The sequence below is a fragment of the Nerophis lumbriciformis genome, linkage group LG24 (genome assembly GCF_033978685.3).
Source record: "Nerophis lumbriciformis linkage group LG24, RoL_Nlum_v2.1, whole genome shotgun sequence".
Taxonomy (NCBI): Eukaryota; Metazoa; Chordata; class Actinopteri; order Syngnathiformes; family Syngnathidae; genus Nerophis; species Nerophis lumbriciformis.
The window spans coordinates 20,000,773-20,022,500 of record NC_084571.2 but is presented as its reverse complement, the minus strand read 5'-3'; the positions used below and the strand labels follow the sequence as shown (position 1 = coordinate 20,022,500).

Genomic DNA, 21,728 nt, shown 5'->3' with positions numbered 1-21,728 from the left:
TCTTGTATGTAGGGGCCGTTGTTTCCAGACTGTTCTTTCCCACTTTACTTGAAAGCATCTTATATAACCCAGACATCAACATCCCATTGTGATGACTAACAAAGTAGGTGTTGTGCTCTTTGTTTGGTCGCTGCAGGTACGATCCAAAAATGAACGCATGGAGCAAGCAGGTGCCGATGCTGACGAGACGCACCGGAGCTGCCGTGGCCATGCTGGATAATCACCTGTATGTAGTCGGAGGCAACGATGGAGATCTGACGCTCAACTCAGGTACGACATGTGACCCCAAATTGTCATGTACCAGCTTACAGGATTAGGATTCAACACATTTGTCTTTTTAAAGATTCAAAACTAATAGGGTCAAATTAGATTAGCTAGTTACGTGTTACGCAGATTAATAATAATAATAATTATACATTTGATGGGCCTGCTATCTGTGCCCTGGACTTTTAAGATGCAGAGTGTCTGAATCCATGAGTTTTAGGTGTAACTGTACAAAGTGAGCCACACAGCTAGCCTAAAACATTAGCATGTTTACATAAAAAGGCTAACACTTAGCATGTGTGCTAACGATAGGATGTTAACATATATCATGTGTCGCACACCAAGTTATATGACTGTAATGTGTATGGCAGTGGAATTAGAGAAAAAAAGTGTGAAATTAGCTGAAAAAGTTAGCATTAAATGTTAGCATGCTAACAGGTAACATGTTTCACATACCAAGTTGTATGACTGTTAGGTGTATTCCTCTGGAATTACAGTAAAAAGTGTAAAATTTGCACACAAAAAAGTTAGCACTTTAATGTAAGCGTGCTAGCATGTTAACATTAGCATGCTAACAGTTAACAACTGTATACCAAGTTATATGACTATAGGGTAAATGTTTGTAAAATTAGCTCAAAAAGCTAGCATATTAATGTTAGCATGCTAACAGTTAGCATGTTTCACATACCAAGTTATATTCCTATAAGGTGTATGGCTGCAGAATTAGACAAAAAAGTGTAAAATGTGCACAAAAAAAAAGTTAGCACTTTAATGTTAGCATTCTAGCATACTAACAGTAGCATGCTAACAGTTAACAAGTGTCACGTACCCAGTTATATGACTGTAAGGTGTATGGCTGTCTAATTAGAGAAAGAAACGTAAAGTTAGCTAAAAAGTTAGCATGTTAATGTAGGTATGCTAGCATGCTAACAGTTAACAAGTGTCACATACCAAGTTATATGACTCTAGGGTAAACGGTTGCAAAATTAGCTCAAAAAGCTAGCACTTTACTGTTAGCACGCTAACGTAAACATGCTAGCCCGCTAACATTAAATGCTAACGCACATTAACTGCTAGCAAACTTGCTCGACACCAACACAGATAGAAAAAAACATGATTTTGTACTGTGGGGCCCTGCTGTCTGTCTATGTCGTGTGCCCATTAAACTGTTAGTTACGGCCCTGTACAAACACCAGACTCAGATACCTGAGGGGAGGGGCTGTCACGTGACTTTAAAGGACTTCATCAAATCAAATCAACTTTATTTATAAAGCACATTTAAAATTTACCACAGGGGTAGCCAAAGTGCTGTACACTGGGCAGGTTAAAAGATAATATGAGAACCGAGCAAACACAACACAACACAAACAGAGCACGATAAAAAATAAATAACTAAAATAAATAGAACATAAAAACAGGTCCACAGCAGGTGTATTATGGGGCGCCATAGCAGGACGGATATCACTCAGTGTTAAAAGCCACGGAATAGATGAACCTGCCACTACTACACAATGACAGCAGTTTATGTAGGATTTGTTGAAAAACTTAATGCCGAACAATGTCTGATTGTGGGCAAACGCTTCGAGATATCGACTTTTTGTAAAAATCGTGAGCGCCTCAAGGCTTTGAGGAACGTTTCGGTGTTCTCAGATTTGCAATAAATGAAAAATTGGCCGAGTTAAAGCAAGTAGGAAAATGTGATTTTTTGTGTTTTTCAGCGCCGACATCTAACATTGGAGTCAATGAGAGATTTAGCTGACTTTCTTGGCTTTGAGGGCCACCAAAAGCCAAATGGGACACATGAGCGCCATAAAAGTGACATTTTCTGAGAGAGGACGTGTGTCAACATTTTCACCGAAACACATGACAGTGGCATATAAGATGTGGCCGTGAGGACAGGTTGATCACCAAAATAAAGCACATTTTTGGGATTCTAATTAGAGTGCAAGCCATCTGCTTTAATGGGAAAACCCCGATGGCACTTGCCTCCTTCCGATGGCCATCCACCCAAAACCAAACATTGGACGTAAAAACTTTTTAGCCAGGGTTAAAGTAGACAAGTGTGTGAACAAAATGAGACATTAAGCACCGAGCTACGTGAAAGCATGGCTCAGCTACAAGAGGAGGTCATCTCGCAGTCTGCTGGAAATATCCGCCTTTATTAAGGTTGCATACCCATTCAATGGGCCCATAGCGATTAGTTTTCGAAATAGCGTCGCCATGATAACACGAAATGTTCCCAAGTTAAAGCCTTAAAGTTCCCCCGTCGGCACGAACGAGACCTTTCTGAATAATATATACAAACGTTTGTATATATATATATATACCGTATTTTTCGGAGTATAAGTCGCACCGGAGTATAAGTCGCACCTGCCGAAAATGCATAATAAGGAAGGAAAAAAACATATATGAGTCGCACTGGAGCCCGGCCAAACTATGAAAAAAACTGCGACTTATAGTCCGAAAAATACGGTATATAACATATGTGGGGGTTCATTGGTTCGTCACGTATTACGTGTAAGAGATACGTGCAGAACTATAATAATATTAAAAGTTGAAGTATGAGCAATAATAATATGGGCTATCGTAGCAGGCCCATAATAATAATAATAGTTTGATAACTACAACATTAAATTTGGGTAGAAAATGGTGAAAAGCCAAAGTGAAACGCTAAAAATTAGTACAACGGCCAAATAACGTTATGTTACAAAACATACGATTCTGAAGGTGTATACTTGTAAAATGTGTTAAAAAAGCTAGCATGCTAATGTTAGCATGCTAACAGGTTACATGGGTCAAGTATCAACATATGATGTCCATGACATATGAGTACATTCAGTCCTATTGAGTACCATTGAGTACATTCAGTACCATGGAGTACCATTGAGTACATTCAGTACTAGTGAGTACCATTGAGTACATTCAGTACTAGTGAGTACCATTAAGTACATTCAATACTATTGAGTACCATTGAGTACATACAGTACTATTGACTACCATTAAGTACATTCTTTGGGCATTCAATCAATGGCAACTGGACTTTTAAGTTTGTCTTAGAAGACATTTGATCTCTCATCTCACATGATCATAGACCTAGACTGGTCAGATCTAGTCATGGACCTGCACTGGTCAGATCTAATAATAGACTTACATTTGTCAGCTCAAGTCATAGAATTAGATTGGTCACATCTAGTCTTAGACTTAGATTGGTCAGATCTAGTCTTAGACTTAGATTGGTCACATCTAGTCTTAGACTTGGATTGGTCAGATTTAGTCTTAGACTTATATTGGCCAGATCTGGTTTTAGACTTAGATTGGTCACATTTAGTCTTAGACTTACAGTACATTGGTCAGATCTAGTATTAGACTTACATCAGTCATATGTTGTCATAGACCTACATTGGTCACATATAGTCTCAGATGTTGTCATAGACCTACATTGGTCACATATAGTCTCAGACTTACATTGGTCAGATCTAGTCTTGGACTTACATTGGTCAGATTTAGTCTTAGACTTACATTGGTCAGATCTAGTTTTAGACTTAAATTGGTCAGATCTAGTTTTAGACTTAGATTGGTCACATCTAGTCTTAGACTTGGATTGGTCAGATTTAGTCTTAGACTTACATCAGTCATATATTGTCATAGACCTACATTGGTCACATATAGTCTCAGACTTACATTGGTCAGATCTAGTCTTGGACTTACATTGGTCAGATTTAGTCTTAGAATTACATTGGTCAGATCTAGTTTTAGACTTAAATTGGCCAGATCTAGTTTTAGACTTAGATTGGTCACATTTAGTCTTAGACTTACAGTACATTGGTCAGATCTAGTCTTAGACTTACATCAGTCATATATTGTCATAGACCTACATTGGTCACATATAGTCTCAGACATACATTGGTCAGATCTAGTCTTAGACTTACATTGGTCAGATTTAGTCTTGGATTTACATTGGTCAGATCTAGTCTGAAGACTCGCCCCCTCAGCGTCGAGTTCTTTTAAACATCTTTAAACATCTTTTAAAAGATGTTCTTTTAAACATCTTTCTTCTTTCGAGGAAATTCCAACACCTTAGTGTAATTGAAACCGAAACATCAAACCGTTTTAGCTGTAGTCCAGTATAGTACGGAGAACTGTACAGGAAGTCTGCACACTCTGACAATATGTTGGACATGGACACATACAAAACCACCCCGGACCTTAGCAAAGATAAACAAGAGTTATGTTGTGCTGCCAACCGTTCTGACTATTTCTGTCTCTGAGAAGTACAGGCCCGTATAATTCCCACAAACTATTTCTGGTCAGGGTCTACTGTTTAGGAATACAGTCTTTAAAAAGGGACTTTAGACGAATGTCCTCTTTTCTGACTGATAAATGTTACAATGTTGGATGTTACATGTTTTGATACCTCTGACTGCTGTGTGGTTTGTAAGTTTTCACAGTGGTCCATTACTCTTCTCCTGTAGACTAGTACCTGCTCTGTGCCTCTCTGTACTGGGACTGTTGTCATCCCTTCTGGTCCTCGGACTTGTTTTGTCATCATGGGCCAGTACACATTTAGATAAGCTGCTGAACTCTGACAGAACGACGGCACCGCTGCGTCTCTACTTCCTCAGGAAGCTGCGGCGTGCTTGATGAGAGAGCTCCATCCTTTGGAGCTTGGACAGAGAGCAGCAGCATAAACAAGGGTGTGGCACAGCATAAACAAGGGTGTGGAACAGCAGCTGCACAGCTGAAGAGAGGAAGGCACTGCAGAGGGTGGCAAAAGAAACCGGTCTCTCTCTTTGATCCCCTCCAATTAGGCAGTAGGACCACCAGTCTGAGGAACAGCTCCTTTATAGAAGCTGTGAGACTACGTTTACACTGCAGGCCAAAGTTGCCCAAATCTAATTTATTTTAAAAAAAAAATCATCCATCCATCCATCCATCCATCCATCCATTTCCCCCCGCTTGTCCGAGGTCAGGTCGCTGGGGCAGCAGCCTAAGCAGAGAAGCCTGGACTTTCCTCTCCCCAGCCACTTCGTCCAGCTCTTCCCGGGGGATCCCGAGGCGTTCCCAGGCCAGCTGAGAGACATAGTCTTCCCACTGTGTCCTGGGTCTTCCCCGTGGCCTCCTATCGGTTGGACGTGCCCGCAACCCCTCCCTAGGGAGGCGTTCAGGCGGCATCCTGACCAGATGCCTGAACCACCTCACCTGGCTCCTCTCCACGTGGAGGAGCAGTGGCTTTACTCTGAGCTAACTTATGTCTGTCAGTCATTTCAATATGGAAGCGCTAAAAACTAGAAAAAAGATGGCAGGGAGAAGACATTGTGTCGGAAGACATTTATGTACCCTGGTGTAAATTGCAATGCTTTCTGGCCTGTGTGTGACCTCGTCTGCATTGAAAGTATCTTTTCTCCCTTCTCGTTACTCATTTAACAATGCACCATTGTTCCCAGTGTGGGCATTTTCCACTAAGTTGCGTCATATGCTCTCTCCCCCTCCAAACTGAGCCCACTCTCTCCCTCCCACCTTGTATTCAGTGTATAAAGAAAAACTCTCTCCCCCCTCCAAACTGAGCCTACTTCCTCCCTCCCGCCTTGTATTCAGTGTATAAAGAAAAACACATCTCTCTTCCTTTCGCGCATTCCTTCAATACTTGCTACAAATTTGACCTGTGCCTTTTGAAATGCTCAAGCTTTTCAAATAAATCTAAAAAAGACAATTATGTTTGACTACTTTATTAGAACATTTCCAATACAACACGGTCGAAGTGGAGGAACATAAATAAGACCGCCCACAAAACAGTCAGAAAGCGGCTTGAAGAAGGTCTGTTTTGACCAAAAAAACACTATTACATGTCATGTAGACCAGTGGTCCCCAACCTTTTTGTAGCTGCGGACCGGTCAACGCTTGAAAATTTGTCCCACGGACAAGAAATACAAACATGTGTGCTTACAGACTGTATCCCTGCAGACTGTATTGATCTATATTGATATATAATGTAGGAACTAGAAATATTAATAACAGAAAGTAACAACCCTTTTGTGCAAATGAGTGTGAATGAGTGTAGTAAATGGGGAGGGAGGTTTTTTGGGTTGGTGCATTAATTGCAAGTGTATCTTGTGTTTTTTATGTTGATTTAATAAAAATAAAAAAAATAAATAAAACATTAATTTTTTTAATTTCTTGTGCGGCCCGGTACCAATCGATCCACTGACCGGTCCTGGGCCGCGGTTGGGGACCACTGATGTAGACCACAAGGAAGTGTTTTATGTTGGGGAAAATATCTCAATATGACCCCTGAATGCCTCCACAAACAAACCACTTGCAGACACATTTGGAAAGCGGGCTATAAATGAGAATGTATAGCAAAGTTTCTACCAAAGTACAAAACCCAAAAGCAGTGAAGTTGTCACATTGTGTAAATGGTAAATAAAAAGAGAATACAATGATTTGCAAATCCTTTTTAACTTATATTCAATTGAGTAGACTGCAAAGACAATATATTTAATGTTCACACTGAGAAACTTTGTTATTTTTTGCAAATATTAGCTCATTTGAAATTTGATGCCTGCAACATGTTTCAAAACAGCTGCCACAAGACTGAGAAAGTTGAGGAATGCTCATCAAATACTTATTTGGAACATCCCACAGGTGAACAGGCTAATTGGGAACAGGTGGGTGCCATGATTGGGTATAAAAGCAGCTTCATGACAGGCTCAGTCATTCACAAACAAGGATGGGGCGAGGGTCACCACTTTGTCAACAAATGCGTGAGCAAATTGTTGAACAGTTTAAAAACAACATTTCTCTACCAGCTATTGCAATTTGAATTTAGGGATTTCACCATCTACGGCCTGTAATATCATGAAAAGGTTCAGAGAATCTGGAGAAATCACTGCACGTAACATTGAATGCCCGTGACCTTAGATCCCTCAGGCGGTACTGCATCAAAAAGCGACATCAGTGTGTAAAGGATATCTCCACATGCGCTCAGGAACACTTCAGAAAACCACTGTCAGTAACTACAGTTGGTCGCTACATCTGTAAGTGCAAGTTAAAACTCTACTATGCAAAGCGAAATACATTTATCAACAACACCCAGAAACGCCGCAGGCTTCGCTGGGCCCAAGCTCATCTAAGATAGACTGATGCTAAGTGTAAAAGTGTTCTGTGGTCTGACGAGTCCACATTTCAAATAGTTTTTGGAAACTGTGGACGTTGTGTCCTCCGGCACAAAGAGGAAAAGAACCATCCGGACTGTTCTAGGCGCAAAGTGGAAAAGCCAGCATCTGTGATGGTATGGGGGTGTATTAGTGCCCAAGGCATGGGCAACTTACACATCTGTGAAGGCACCATTAATGCTGAAGGGTACATACAGGTTTTGGTGCGACATAGGTTGTTGTTATCATGGACGGCCCTGCTTATTTCAGCAAGACAATGCCAAGCCACGTGTTACAACAGCGTGGCTTCATAGTAAAAGAGTGCGGGTACTAGACTGGCCTGCCCGTAGTCCAGACCTGTCTCCCATTGAAAATGTGTGGTGCAATATGAAGGCTAAAATAGCAGAAGTGAGACTGTTGAACAACTTATGATGTACATCAAGCAAGAATGGAAATAATTCCACTTCAAAAATGTGTCTCCTCAGTTCCCAAACCTTTACTGAGTGTTGTTAAAAGGAAAGGCCATGTAACACAGTGGTAAAAATGCCGCTGTGACAACTTTTTTGCAATGTTGCTGCCATTAAATTATAAGTTAATAATTATTTACAAAAAATAACAAAGTTTCTCAGTGTGAACAATAAATATATTGTCTTTGCAGTCTATTCAATTGAATATAAGTTGAAAAGGATTTTCAAATCATTGTATTCTCTTTTTATTTACCATTTACACAACGTGACAACTTCACTGCTTTTTGGGTTTGTATATCTAAGATACATTTGATCTAGACCACAGGTGTCAAACTGGAGGCCCGGGCGCCCAATCTGGTCCACCACATTATTTTATAGGGCCTTCGAAAGCCTGTAAATAATATGCGTTCATAACGCATACATCTTCTCATTCTAAATGTATTAGTTCTTCATCTGGACAGAAATAAATACATGTACTGCATGTAATTGCATATCTTTTAAACTGGAATATCATCTGTTAATGCAGCAAATATTCTGTTATCGTACATTTCAAACTTTTTCCCGTTAAAATAAGAATATATACTTAAAAGAACAGCTTGACTTATGATTTAAAGCGAATTATCCATCAAATTGTACACCGTAAAAACAACCATATTTTATGATATTTTAACTGTCTCTTACTTGTCTCTTCTCCCTTTTGTAGCACTTTCAGCTTCTAGAAATATAAAGGTGCTATTCATTTTAAAACGTTTTACAGTTTATATTTATTTACAGTAATATGCTCTCAAAAAAAAACAGCATAAATTTTGCGGTAAAAATCTGGCAACTAAACTGGCAGGCTTTTTTTACTGTAAAATCTTCAGATTATTTTATGGCATGTGAAAAAATTAAATATATAAAAAATTATATTAAATAATAATAAATAATTATATTTAATTAACTAGTAATTGATTAAAATGAGTAAAAATGCATCAACAATTGTGTAAAAGCTAGAGCTGTCAAATGAATATTTTTTTTAAATCAGATTAATCACATGTGATTGCACGCTTGCATAAATAAAATGTGCTTGAGAATATTTACAGTGATGTGCTGTAAAAACCAGCATACATTTTTATGGTAAAATTCTGGCAACTGAGCTGCCGTTTTTTTCTATAAAATTTACAGATTATTTTAGATTATGTGGAAAAAATTATAAAACAAATATAAAAAATAATAATCATTTTTAAATAATAATAAATCCGTCCATTTTCTACCGCTTATTCCCTTTGGGGTCACGGGGGGCACTGGAGCCTATCTCAGCTACAATCGGGCGGAAGGCAGGGTACACCCTGGACAAGTATAATAATAAATCATTAATGTATATTTTAACTAATAACTTATTAAAATTATTAAAAATGCATCAGCAATTGGTCAAATTTAAGGCTGTCAAATGATTATTTGTTTAATTTACTGGCGTGCGTGACTGAAATTTGCTTAAGAAATCCCCCTATATGTGTCTACAATTGCAATGTTATTGTATTTTCTTTTAAACATTTGACTTGAATGCATGTCTTTTATTTGCATAACAGTTTTGGAAAAAAATTTATTATCATATCATTTATTCCTTTTTTGAGTATTTACACTGCTTTTTGTACTGACATATGCAGTCATGTGACCATCATGATAACTTGCATGATAAATCTAAGTTTGGTCACAATTTTTGGTGATGATCACATGAGTTAACTTGTTAATTTTGGCAGCCTTAGTGGAAATGAGCGTTGTACGGTATACCGGTACTGGTATAGAATCGCGGTACTAATGAATCAAAAACGGTACTATATTCTGTTTGAAAAGTACCGCTTCCCCATATTTTTTTAATGGGCATGACGGCGCGTGGTGACATTGCTGGTTTTACAAGCAGAGCAGCATGTTCAGCAGCGCACACACACAGAGTACTTAAAAGCAGACACAGTGTGTAGACAGAAAAGGGAGAATGGACGCATTTTTTGTAAAAAGTAATGATAAAGGTGAAGTTATAACACTGAAACACCCTCAGGAAGAGGTGCTTTAAGACATGGCTAGCTAGCTAGCAGCTAACATCCATCCGCAGTGTTTTAGCTACTTCTAAATCACTAATCCTCGCATCCATGGTGGCAAATAAAGTAAGTTTCTTACAAGTAGCATTATCACTGGAGGACGAGGAATAGCTTAACATGCTTCACTACACACCGGCGTCACCGCTAACAAAAGCTAGCACTCCTGAATGTAAACAAATGCCACTGTAATGATACCAAGTACAAGAGCGTATCTAGTCGATACTACTATGATTAGATCGATATTTTTTATCATCACAAAATCTTTTTTCGTTTTTTTATTTATATTATGTTTATAAAGTCAGTAAATACGTCCCTGCACACATGAGGACTTTGAATATGACCAATGTATGATCCTGTAACTACTTGGTATCGGATTGATACCTAAATGTGTGGTATCATCCAAAACTAATGTAAAGTATCAAAGAAGAGAAGAATAAGTGATTATTACATTTTAACAGAAGTGTAGATAGAACATGTTAAAACCGAAAATAAGCAGATATTAACAGTAAATGAACAAGTATATTGATAATCCATTGTTTACAGTTTGTCCCTCATAATGTAGACAAAATAATAGGTAGATAAATGACACAATATGTTACTGCCTACGTCAGCAGACTAAATAGGAGTATTTGTTTGTTTACTTACTACTAAAAGACAAGTTGTCTAGTATGTTCACTATTTTATTTAAGGACTAAATTACAATAATAAACATATGTTTCATGTACCCTAAAATTTTTTGTTAAAATAAAGACAATACTGAAATTTTTTGTGGTCCCCTTTATTTAGGAAAGTATTGAAATACATTTTGGTACCAGTACCAAAATATTGTTATTGAGACAGACTTAATAGAATTATATGTACAGTATATTCATGTATTAATTCAGTTTTCCCCTCGGATGGCAGCCATGTGGCCCTTAATAAAAAACAGTTCACAAGAAAGTGTTTAAAGTAGGTCAGAATTGAAAGATGAAGATTGGTGTTTGAGTGACATGTGACATAGTAAATGTAAATGAATGTTCTGCAGTGGAGAAATACAACCCTGAAGATGGCAGCTGGTCCATATGTGGCCACATGTCCACTCCCAGAGAGAATGCGGGCTGCGCCGTGTACCTGGGACACATCTACGTGGGTGGGGGCAGAGATGACCTGGGTTTGAACCTGTGCACGGTGGAGCGCTTCAACCCGGACACCATCAGGTGGACTCCAGTCAAGCGCCTGCGGAGCAAGAGGGACAACGTGAGTAGCGTACATGCAAGCCAGGATGTGACATTTAGTTTCATTTTGCTTGTGTTGCAGGCGTCCCTGGTGGTCTATGACGGAGCTCTGCTGGCCGCCGGGGGCTCCGATGGTGTGACCGATTTAAAAACAATCGAAATTTACAATCATGAAAGCAGCACATGGAGGTAAGGGAAGAATCTATGCTAGCTAGTTTATATTTCTGAAAAACAAAACCAATAGTGTCACATGGGCGTCGCATCTTATTGTGGGGGTTGTTCTCCCGGGATGCAGACGGACCACTTCGGACGAAGCGTGCAGGTAGGAACATGATTTATTGTCATAAATCATACATCATACAAAGAAACAGGAAACAAACAAAAGGAAAGTGTGCCGAACGCACGGGAAGCTAAGGCAACTACTTAGCACAGGAATCACTAACTAGGAAATAAGAATAACCCAACGTAAACATTCAGCAAACAACAAAGCCAGACTGAGCGTGGCGAGAAACGTGAATAAATAGTTCTCTGATTAGTGCTTGGCAGCAGGTGAGCGTGCCGAACACTAACCAGAGGCAGGTGAACCTAATCAGTACCCAAAGTAACCAAAGCAAACCCAGAGGTGCACAAAACAGGAACTAAGGGAGTCCAAAACTAACAGAACATGACTAAACAAAACATGATCCGGGCCACGGATCATTACAATCCCCCCTTAAGGACAGATTCCAGAGGTCCCCAGAATACCACAAAAAACACCAAGTTCAAGAGTCACGGGAGGGCGGAGGGAGGAGTTGGTGGTGGGTCGCCAGGACAAGTGTCCCCGAATCCACCGAGGACAAGTCAAGTGGCGTCGGCGAGTGGAACGCCGCTACAGCAGGCGAGGCGGACGACCACGGAATGGACGTGGCCATTGAGAAGGTGGACGCGAGTGACGGCAGAACCCCAGCAGCCTTTGAGTTCTACACCCAAGTCGTGGAGCTTGAGCAGCAGGCGAAGGAGGCTGCAGTGGTGCTGGAAGCAGCCGTGGAGCAGGAACCGGAAGCAGCCATGGAGCAGGAACCGGAAGTAGCCGTGGAGCAGGAACCGGTGCTAGCCGTGGTGCAGGAACCGGTGCTAGCCATGGTGCAGGAACCGGTGCTAGCCGTGGAGCAGGAGCCGGTGCTAGTCGTGGAGCAGGAGCCTGTGCTAGCTGTGAAGCAGGAGCTAGCCGTGGAGCAGGAGCTAGCCGTGGAGCTGGAACCGGTGCTAGCCATGGAGCAGATGCTAGCCGTGGAGCAGGTGCTAGCCGTGGAGCAGGTGCTATCCGTGGAGCAGGAACAGGTGCTAGCCATGGAGCAAGAACGTGTGCTAGCCTTGGAGCAAGAACGGGTGATAGCCTTGGAGCAGGATCGGGTGCTAGCCTTGGATCAGGATCGGGTGATAGCCTTGGAGCAGGATCGGGTGATAGCCTTGGAGCAGGGACAGGACGCGGAGAGGATAGCATCTTCAGGCCCACCTGGGCTGCGGTTAGCCGTGACCTTGGCGGAGGTGGCCTGGCTGGAGGTTCTGGCTTGGCACGCCAAAGAACTGGTGTTGGTGGTCGGGCAGGGGGAAGCGGATGCCAGACGCTACACTAATTGTCAGGAACAGTCTTAAAGGGTGCAACAAGAGTAATTGGGGGCGGAGCCAGAGTCACTGGGGGTGAAGTCAGAGTCATTGAGGGCGGAGCTTAAGTCCTGGAGGATAGGGACTGACCTGGTGAGCGAGTCTGTAAAAAAATATTTTGATATTCCGCTATGGTTGAACGAATGTCCTTAGCGGGAGGCAGATCGAATGAATTTGAAAAAGAATAATCCTGCTCTGTGACGTCATCACTACGCGGCGGCGTTATGTCATCAGCGCGGGTGTCCATCTGGCTCACAGCCCAGTCGGTGAAATGTTTGACGAAGTGACTGATTGGATTACCTCACATCGGCGGCGAGGATGACTGGGCTGCTTGTGGCTTGCTTTTGTCCGAAGGAGGAGTTTGCGGGATTGACGCATCCTGACGGCGAGTCGAAGCCTTTTTGGACGACTTCCGTCCTCGCTGACACGTCCGGTACTGCGGTGTGGCGATGTCCTCGGGCCAAAGGGGGTGGATGGGTACCAGCGAACCACCGGGGCATCACACCATCTCTTCGAGTTCCACGGGGGAATAGCGGAGCGTCTACGCCTCCATCGCTCTTAGCACCCTGCTCGTGCCAACCTCCTCGAAGCCCGTTGCGAGGGAATGGTAAGCTGGCTCCGTTCTGTCTCATGGGCGTCGCATCTTACTGCGGGGGTTGTTCTCCCAAGATGCAGACGGACCACTCCGGACGAAGCGTGCAGGTAGGAACATGATTAATTGTCATAAATCATACACCATACAAAGAAAAAGGAAACAAACAAAAGGAAAGCGTGCTAATCGTATGGGAAGATAAGGCAACTACTTAGCACAGGAATCATTAACTCGGAAATATGAATAACCCAACTGTTGCATACAGCAAAACAACAAAGCCAGACTGAGCGTGGCGAAAAACGTGAATAAATAGTTCTCTGATTAGTGCTCGGCAGAAGGTGAGCGTGCCGAACACTAACCAGCGGCAGGTGAACCCAATCAGTACCTATGGTAACCAAAACCAGGGGTGCACAAAACAGGAACTAAGGGAGTCCAAAACTAACAGAACATGACTAAACAAAACAAGTGTTGAAGAAAGGACCACTGAAGACTGAGGGAGTAAAATGAACGCCAGAAGAGAGGGGACACTTATTGGTTAACTTACAGGTTGAGCTTGTTTCCCCTGTCTTCTGTCCAGCGTTTTACTCCACACCCTGCTTCTTCTTCTTTATTTTCGGCATAGGGCACCATGCGCAAAGAACAGTAGCTCTGACGGCCTTAAATGGACTCAGCAGCACCCCCTGTGGTTGTAGAGTGCTAATTAAAGGTGGACTACGACTGCTTAAAGTTTTAACTTGAAGATAATCGTTTTTATACTTTTGGATTGTTTTTGAAAAAAACAATTGTTTTATTTGTGAATTTATTTCATTTAATTGTATTTATTGTTACTATTTTACCAGCATGAAACAGTTTTTATCTTTGCGAATTGTTTTTTTTTTACTTGAAGAACATTTTTATCCTTGCGAATAGTTTTTTCTATTTCAAGAAATAGTTTTTTTTACTTGCAAATTGTTTTTATTTGAAGAAAGTTTTTTTATACTTGCAAATGGTTTTATTTTTTAGTTGCAGCAGAATTTTTATCTTTGCGAATCGTTTTTTACCTGAAAATAATAGTTTTTATCCTTGCAAATTGTTTTTTGACATCCAGAAAATTGTTTTTATGCTTGCAAATCTTTCTTCTTTTTTTTGTATTTAAAATGTTTTTTTTTTACTTGCTGTCATTTTGTTATTACTTGCAAATCATTTTTTTAATTAAACAAAATTGTCTTTGTTTGCAAATTGTTGTTTACTTGCAGAAAAAAAAGAATTAAAGAAAGTTTTATTTTCTACTTGGGAATCTTTTTTTTACTTGCAAAAAATTGTTTTATTACTTGCAAATAATTTTTTTAATTAAAGAAAATTGTTTATGTTTGCAAATCAATTTAATCTCCACCCTGCTTCTTTTTCTTTATTGTTGGCGCAGGGCACCATGCGCAGAGAATAGTAGCTCTGACAAGCCTTAAATGGACTCGACAGCACCACCTGTGGTTTTAGAATGCTAATTAAAGCTGGAATACGACTGCTTAAAGTTTTAACTTGAAGAAAATAGTTTTTATACTTTCGGATAGTTTTTTTCATTAAAGAAAATTTGCAAAAAACAATTGTTTTATTTGTGAATAGTTTTTTTACTTGCATAAAATAGTTTTTGCACGAATTGTTTTTTATTTCGAGAAAATAGTTTTTATACTTGCAAATTGTGTTTTTATTTGAAGAAAGATGTTTTTATACTTTATACTATATGTTTTCTTTTGTAGTTGCAGAAAATGTTGTATCTTTGCGAATCGTTTTTTACATGAACAAAATTGTTTTTATCCTTGCAAATAGTTTTTTACTTCCAGAAAATAGTTTTTATACTTGCAAATCTTTTTTTACTTGCAGAAAAAAAAAATTATACCTGCAAATCGTTTTTTTACATCTAGAAAATTGCTTTTATACTTGTAAATCGTTTTTATTTACTTGATGACATTATTTTTTTTACTTGCATATATTTTTTTTAATTAAACAAAATTGTCTTTATTCGTTTAAAAATGTTTGTTTTACTTGCAGAAAAAAAATGTAATTAAAGAAAGTTGTTTTTTTTACTTGGGAATCTTTTTTTTAATTTAAGTTGTTTTGTTTTGTTTTGTTTTACTTTGGAATCATTGTTTTACTTGCAAAAAAATGGTTTTATCACTTGCAAATATTTTCTTATTAAAGAAAATTGTTTTTGTTTGCAAATTAATTTACTCCCCACTCTGCTTCTTCTTCTTTATTGTTGGCAGAGGGCACCATGCACAGAGAATAGTAGCTCAGACAGCCTTAAATTGACTCAGCAGCACCACCTGTGGTGGTAGAGTGCTAATTAGAGGTGGAATACGAAAGTTTTGACTTGAAGAAAAAAATGTTTGAACTTTGGGATTGTTTTTTTAATTGACGAAAATATTTTTACGCGTGCAAATCGTTTTTTTAATTTGCAGAAAACAGTTGAATCGTTTTTTTACTTGGGAATCTTTTTTTTTACTTGGAAATAATTTGTTTGATTGAAGAAAAATGTTTTTTTTTACTTGGGAATCTTTTTTTTATTAAAGTTGTTTTTTGTTTTTTTACTTGGGAATCGTTTTCTTACTTGCAAAAATGGTTTTATTACTTGCAAATAATTTTTTTTACTTGCTGAATTTTGTTTTATTACTTGCAAATAATTTTTTTAATCAAACAAAATTGTCTTTTTTGTTTGCAAATTGTTGTTTTACTTGCAGAAAAAAAATTATTGAAGAAAATTGTTTTTTACTTGGGAATCTTTTTTTTTTTTTTATTAAAGTTTTTTTGTTTTTTTTACTTGGAAATCGTTTTTTTACTTGCAAAAAATTGTTGTATTACTTGCAAATCCATCCATCTATCCATTTTCTACCGCTTGTCCCTTTTAATTTTTTAATTAAAGATAATGTTGTTGTTGTTTTTTTGCAAATTGTTGTTTACTTGCAGCAAAATTGTTTTTTTTTAATTGAAGAAAATTGTATTTTTACTTTATTTAATTAAAGCTTTTTGTTTTTTTTAACTTGGGAATCGTTTTTTACATGCAAAAAATGGTTTTACTACTTGCAACTAATTTTTTTAATCAAACAAAAATGGTGTTTTTTTGTTTGCAAATTGTTGTTTTACTGGCAGAAAAAAAATGTATTGAAGAAAATTGTTTTTTACTTGGGAATCTTTTTTTTAATGAAAATGTTTTGGTTTTTTTACTTGCAAAAAATGTTTGTATTACTTGCAAATAATTGTTTTAATTAAAAAAAAAGGTTTTGTTTGCAAATTGTTGTTTGCTTGCAGCAAAATTGTTTTTTTAATTGAAGAAAATTGTTTTTTTACTTGGGAATTATTTTTTTTAATTAAAGTCTTTGTTTTTTGTTTTTTTACTTGGGAATCGTTTTTTACTTGCCAAAAATTGTTTTATTACTTGCAACTAATTTTTTTAATCAAACAAAAATTGTGTTTTTTTGTTTGCAAATTGTTGTTTTACTGGCAGAAAAAAATGTATTGAAGAAAATTGTTTTTTACTTGAGAATCTTTTTTTTATGAAAATGTTTTGGTTTTTTTACTTGCAAAAAAGAGTTGTATTACTTGCAAAAAATAGTTTTAATAAAAAAAAAGTTTTTTGTTTGCAAATTGTTTACTTGCAGCAAAATAGTTTTTTTAATTGAAGAAAATCGTTTTTTACTTGGGAATCTGTTTTTTGATTAAAGATTTTTTTTTACTTGGGAATGGTTTTTTTACTTGCAAAAATTGGTTTTATTACTTGCAAATCATTTTTTTAATTACAGAAAAAAAAATGTGTTCGCAATTTGTTGTTTACTTGCAGAGAATAGTTTTTTAATTGAAGAAATTACTTGTTTTTACTTGGGAATCTTTTTTTTTTATTATTAAAGTTGTTTTGGTTTTTTTTACTTCCAAAAAGTTTTTCTACTTGCAGAAAATTTTTTTTTTTACTTGCGAATTGTAAAACCATTTTTGTGTGTTTTGGCATTAACTTATGGCTGCCCTCAGAGGGCTGTTGATAACAGTGAATAGTGCATGAATATTCAAATTTAGGATTAAGTTCATGATATTATTTGACAATTGCTTGTACATATTTTATTTAAAAAAATCACCTACACTGTAAAAAAAAAAAAAAAAAAAAAAAATCTGTAGATTTTACAGTGACAAAAAACCCCAAAACTGGCCAGTAAATACTGTAAATATCAGGGTTTTCTTACGGCATATTACTGTAAATTTAAAAAAAAACTGGCATGTCCGTTGCCAGAATTTGAACATAAAAATATGGTGGTATTAAAGCATATTACTCTAAATTGGAAAAACGCTACAATTCTGACAACTGTTCTGATAAACTGGCCAGTTTTGTGTTTTTACTGCAAAATCTACATATTTAAAAAAAATAATGTTTTTTTTACTATGCAATCTACAGTTGTTGTTATCACGGCGTATCACTCTCAATAGAAAAACAATACCAATTTTTTTTTTTTACGTTCAAATTCTAACTGAGTTGCCTTTTTTTTTATACCAGTTTTTTAAGTCATTGTCATTTGTGTGTACAATTTCATGTAAGTCAAGCAGACATCTCAGTATTTATTTTTATTTAAAAAAAAAAGATTTAGTTTATATGGTGATAAAATATTTGTTGCAATATTAGATAATAATAGAGTTTAAAATGTCATGCATTACGTGCATTTTGTTTTTCCAAGTGGGTGTTGCTGTTTCCACGTGACAGGGAGGGACTGTGTGATCCGTGCCAGGCTCCTGTCCATACTGGATCTGACCGTCTCTCTTCTCGCTCCCTTGCAGACACTTTGGAAGCATGAAGCACAAACATCCAGGAGGAAGAGTGGCCGTCCTCTGCTGAGCACCAACAATGCAGCCGGAACTACGTGAGGGAGGGAACATGGCCTAATGGATGTCTGTGTCTCACACCGTGAATGACACACTTCAGCCCAGCAGCATAATGACTCACTAATTGAAGGGTTTACTCCAAAAATGAGCTGCATTAGTAAACTGCTGCTTCACAATAACTCCACACATTGAATTAAAAGACATTAGAGGCTGAAAGCTTTCCTTTTGCTATTTTTACCACCCCTGCTTGCATAGAGAAGAAGGGTCTTTTAGAGATCCATACATACATATATACGTACATACATGCATACATAGTGTACAAACATATACAAATATACATACATACATACATACATACATAGTGTACATACATATATACATACATACACACATACATACATGCATACTGTACATACATATACATATATACATACATACAACCCCCAAAACCAGTGAAGTTGTCACGATGTGTAAATGGTCAATCAAAACAGAATAAAATGATTTGCAAATACTTTTCAACTTATATTCAATTGAATATACTGCAAAGACAATATATTTAATTTTCATGCTGAGAAACTTCATTTTTTTTGCAAATAATCATTAACTTAGAATATAATGGCAGCAACATGTTTCAAAAAAGTAGTCAGAGGGGCCTTTTTACCACTGTGTTACATGGCCTTTCTTTTTAACAACACTCAGTAAAGGTTTGGGAACTGAGGAGACACATTTTTGAAGTGGAATTATTTCCCGTTCTTGCTTGATGTACAGCTTAAGTTGTTCAACAGTCTCACTTCTGTTTAGCCTTCATATTGCACCACACATTTTCAATGGGAGACCGGTCTGGACTACAGGCAGGCCAGTCTAGTACCCGCACTCTTTTACTATGAAGCCACGCTGTTGTAACACCTGGCTGGGCATTGTCTTGCTGAAATAAGCAGGGGCGTCCATGACAACGTTGCTTGGATGGCAACATATGTCGCTCCAAAACCTGTATGTACCTTTCAGCATTAATGGTGCCTTCACAGATGTGTAAGTTACCCATGCCTTGGGCACTAATACACCCCCATACCATCACAGATGCTGGCTTTTACACTTTTCGCCTAGAACAGTCCGGATGGTTCTGAGGACACGACGTCCACAGTTTCCAAAAACAATTTGAAATGTGGACTCGTCAGACCACAGAACACTTTTACACTTTGCATCAGTCCATCTTAGATGAGCTCGGGCCCAGCGATGCGTTTCTGGGTGTTGTTGATAAATGGCTTTGGCTTTGCAATAAACTGTTGAAAAGTTTCACTCAAAAAACAAGTTTTTAGTAACATTTCTAACTGACGCACAAGTGTACAAAGTAGACAACCTGGTAATAGTAGGACACGTTGGGGACACGATGGGGAAACGTTGGGGACACGATGGGGACACCTTGGGGAAACGATGGGGACACCTTGGGGAAACATTGGGGAAACGTTGGGGACACGATGGGGAAAAGATGGGGAATTGTTGAGGACACGATGGGGAAACATTGGGGACACGATAGGGACACGATGGGGACACGATGGGGAATTGTTGAGGACACGATGGGGAAACATTGGGGACACATTGGCGACACGTTGGGGACACGATAGGGACACGATAGGGACGCGTTGGGGAAACGTTGGGGACACAATGGGGAAACGTTGGGGACACGATGGGGACACCTTGGGGAAACATTGGGGACACGATGGGGACACATTGGGGAAACATTGGCGACACGTTGGGGACACGATGGGGAAACGTTGGGGACACGATGGGGACACCTTGGGGAAACATTGGGGACACGATGGGGACACATTGGGGAAACGTTGCGGACACGATGGAGAAACGTTGGGGACACCTTGGGGAAACGATGGGGACACCTTGGGGAAACATTGGGGACACCTTGGGGACACCTTGGGGTAACATTGGGCACACGATGGAGAAACGATGGGGAAACATTGGGGACACGATGGGGACACCTTGGGGAAACGATGGGGACACCTTGGGGAAACATTGGGGACACATTGGGGAAACGTTGGGGACACGATGGGGAAAAGATGGGGAATTGTTGAGGACACGATGGGGAAACATTGGGGACACGATAGGGACACGATGGGGAAAAGATGGGGAATTGTTGAGGACACGATGGGGAAACATTGGGGACACGATAGGGACACGATGGGGAAAAGATGGGGAATTGTTGAGGACACGATGGGGAAACATTGGGGACACATTGGCGACACGTTGGGGACACGATAGGGACACAATAGGGACGCGTTGGGGAAACGTTGGGGACACAATGGGGAAACGTTGGGGACACGATGGGGACACCTTGGGGAAACATTGGGGACACGATGGGGACACATTGGGGAAACATTGGCGACACGTTGGGGACACGATGGGGAAACGTTGGGGACACGATGGGGACACCTTGGGGAAACATTGGGGACACGATGGGGACACATTGGGGAAACGTTGCGGACACGATGGAGAAACGTTGGGGACACCTTGGGGAAACGATGGGGACACCTTGGGGAAACATTGGGGACACCTTGGGGACACCTTGGGGTAACATTGGGCACACGATGGAGAAACGATGGGGAAACATTGGGGACACGATGGGGACACCTTGGGGAAACGATGGGGACACCTTGGGGAAACATTGGGGACACATTGGGGAAACGTTGGGGACACGATGGGGAAAAGATGGGGAATTGTTGAGGACACGATGGGGAAACATTGGGGACACGATAGGGACACGATGGGGAAAAGATGGGGAATTGTTGAGGACACGATGGGGAAACATTGGGGACACGATAGGGACACGATGGGGAAAAGATGGGGAATTGTTGAGGACACGATGGGGAAACATTGGGGACACATTGGCGACACGTTGGGGACACGATAGGGACACGATAGGGACACGTTGGGGAAACGATGGGGAAACGTTGGGGACACGATGGGGAAACATTGGCGACACGTTGGGGACACGATGGGGAAACATTGGGGACACGATGGGGACACATTGGGGAAATGTTGCGGACACGATGGAGAAACGTTGGGGACACCTTGGGGAAACGATGGGGACACCTTGGGGAAACATTGGGGACACCTTGGGGACACCTTGGGGTAACATTGGGCACACGATGGAGAAACGATGGGGAAACATTGGGGACACGATGGGGACACCTTGGGGAAACGATGGGGACACCTTGGGGAAACATTGGGGACACATTGGGGAAACGTTGGGGACACGATAGGGAAAAGATGGGGAATTGTTGAGGACACGATGGGGAAACATTGGGGACACGATAGGGACACGATGGGGTAAAGATGGGGAATTGTTGAGGACACGATGGGGAAACATTGGGGACACGATAGGGACACGATGGGGAAAAGATGGGGAATTGTTGAGGACACGATGGGGAAACATTGGGGACACATTGGCGACACGTTGGGGACACGATAGGGAC

At 39.7% G+C, this 21,728-nt stretch overlaps 1 protein-coding gene across 3 annotated transcripts in view; it reads left to right on the top strand.

The window, feature by feature from the left end:
* The window catches only part of LOC133620616 (uncharacterized), a 105,554-nt gene extending 86,231 nt beyond the window's left edge, over nt 1-19,323 (top strand). For 2 of the 3 annotated variants that reach the window (XM_061982210.1, XM_061982211.1), the window contains exons 7-10: nt 137-270; nt 10,982-11,193; nt 11,254-11,360; nt 18,199-19,323. In XM_061982210.1, the coding sequence (XP_061838194.1) occupies nt 137-270; nt 10,982-11,193; nt 11,254-11,360; nt 18,199-18,256 (511 nt within the window). In that variant the 3' untranslated portion in view covers nt 18,257-19,323. The remainder of the gene's footprint in view (nt 1-136; nt 271-10,981; nt 11,194-11,253; nt 11,361-18,198) is intronic. The other variant, XM_061982212.1, reaches the window with a different exon arrangement.
* Nucleotides 19,324-21,728: the final 2,405 nt, after the last annotated feature.